Source organism: Buceros rhinoceros, unplaced genomic scaffold, assembly GCF_000710305.1.
Source record: "Buceros rhinoceros silvestris isolate BGI_N320 unplaced genomic scaffold, ASM71030v1 scaffold42260, whole genome shotgun sequence".
Taxonomy (NCBI): domain Eukaryota; kingdom Metazoa; phylum Chordata; class Aves; order Bucerotiformes; family Bucerotidae; genus Buceros; species Buceros rhinoceros.
In genome coordinates, this window is record NW_010392251.1 from 399 (window position 1) to 2,491 (window position 2,093).

At 47.0% G+C, this 2,093-nt stretch overlaps 1 protein-coding gene across 1 annotated transcript in view; it reads left to right on the forward strand.

Annotated features, from left to right (window-relative positions):
- Positions 1 to 2,093, forward strand: part of LOC104500552 (thrombospondin-4) — a gene marked incomplete at its 5' end in the record, with an annotated part of 9,904 nt that overhangs the window by 181 nt on the left and 7,630 nt on the right. The window contains one exon of the mRNA XM_010144217.1: positions 1,973 to 2,092. Coding sequence (XP_010142519.1) covers positions 1,973 to 2,092 — 120 coding nt within the window. The remainder of the gene's footprint in view (positions 1 to 1,972; position 2,093) is intronic.

Below are 2,093 nucleotides of genomic sequence, written 5' to 3' on the forward strand. Positions count from 1 at the left end.
CAGCAGCAGGGAAGTGGAAGAGGCTAGTCTTGAGCTGAAACATGCTACTGATTCCTGGAGAGCTGTAATCCCTCAGACTAGCCTGGATTTAATTCCATTACCTCCTCAAAGAGATGTTATTTCAAAAACAGTGTTATGATCTATCAGCCTTGTTGGTTCACTTCCCTGTGGCAGTACAGTTACGGAGCTCTTCGCCTGTAGCCTCATGTTCACAGGCTTCCTGTTGAGTTCCTGTGGAAGCGGCAGTCGGAGCAGTTCTCTGACTGAAAACCCAGAGCACTGCTCAGAGCTTCTTAGTGAGATGATCTTTCTTTCCTTTATTTTTCATTCCTCCTTTCTTTCTTTTTTCCTTTAGCAGAAATTTCGCAGTTAAGGGCTCTATGTTTAACATAAGAACCTAGTGCTTCAGAAACTGGATTTTATTACCAAGGGTAGAACACTTGCAGATAAACTACTTTGCTTTAGACAGCAAGAGTGGCAAGGCACCTGTATGGCCCAGAGCCTTCAGGGGAGCACGTCCCATGAGAAACTGCTAACACCTGGCTGGAAGAAGCTTCTGCATAACCAACTTCAGGGGTGGCAAGTCCTCCCCGGTGCTCCTCACTTAAAGCAAGAGGAAAGGGAAGTGATAAATCCTGTGCAGGCACAACATTTCACTAGCCACAGTTAGCTGCAAGGTCTCACCCCAGGGCTGTTGGTGGGTGCTGCTGTCTGGGACAGTAAGTGTGGGGAGCCTCTGCAGGGAGCATTCCCAGTCTTGGGCCGGTAGCTGCCAAGCACCCCAGCTGGGAGCTGTTTTAAGTAGATATGGCTTTTTTTTTTTTGCCTGTTTTGAAAAAGGACATGTTTGGGGTTTTTTTCTCAGACCTAATTAATGTGTGTGAAGCATTTCCTGGTAGAATTGCTGCAGCTCTACCTGATGTTAACCCTGTGATAGAATTCAATAATGACCATGCCATGTGTCTATCTCAAGAATGTGTGAACGTTAGTTGCTCTGACCTAAAATTAGGTCACCTTTCTTAGTCAGGGAGAGATAGGTGGGAATATGCATAGCTATAAGCTGCAGCACTGCCTTAATTTGGCTGCGTCACTTGTGCTCGGCAGAGAGCTACTGAGGGGAAACATGCCTGCTCATCACCAGAAACGATTTGGATTATGGGCTGTGTACAGAACACATCTGACTTCATGCCATTTTTTTTCACAGATGCACTTAACTGTTGGCAGGGAGAGACATTGCAGCCATCCCTTAACTTCCCAAACTCTTTTCTGTGGTCTGCGTCCCTGTTCCTGGTGCCTCCTCACTGTAACCACCTGATGCAGCCATTGCTGGAGGGCTGCTTGGGAGCTACAGGCTTTCTTCCTGTGTTCCTTACTGCATGGCTCTCCTGTGGGACTGTCCTGCACAGCAATTTTTGTTACATTAGAGTGAAAGTGGGGTGCCTGTTTTTAGCCAAGTCTGATTTCATACGGCATAAAATGCTCGTGTAGTGTCTTCCAGGAATTTTCATTCAAACTCACATCTACACATTCATGAGCACCAAGACACTTGTGGACGACGTGTTACAAGGGACACCAGCTGTTAAGCTCTTATGTCTCCTGGGTGCCTTTTGATTGTGACACTGCACTTGCTGGATGTGCCTTGCACACCATTTAGGAGTTGATGTTCTCTTGGATCTTGGGCTCTGGTGTCTTTTCCCACTCCATGTAAAGCTTCTTTTTCTCTTGCTGATTTGAGTATTTTTATAGCTCCAGGCTTAATCTTCATCTTTCTGCCACCTTATCATACAGTTTCTCTTTGTTCCTAGAATCCTTGCTGTTCTAAGTGACCTAAGTGACACCAGGTTGTGGTGCCCCACTGGCCTGTTTCCAACTCTGGGGGTGCCACCAGTGCATTTCTCGTTCAGGTAGCCGAGCCATGCAGAGGCAGGAACTGATGCTGGCATGCCATTTCTTTTTGTCTCTGTGATCATAGTGATGGCGATGGGCACCAGGACAGCACAGACAATTGCCCCACCATCATTAACAGCTCCCAGCTGGACACGGATAAGGATGGTTTGGGTGATGAGTGTGATGAAGATGATGATAACGACGGC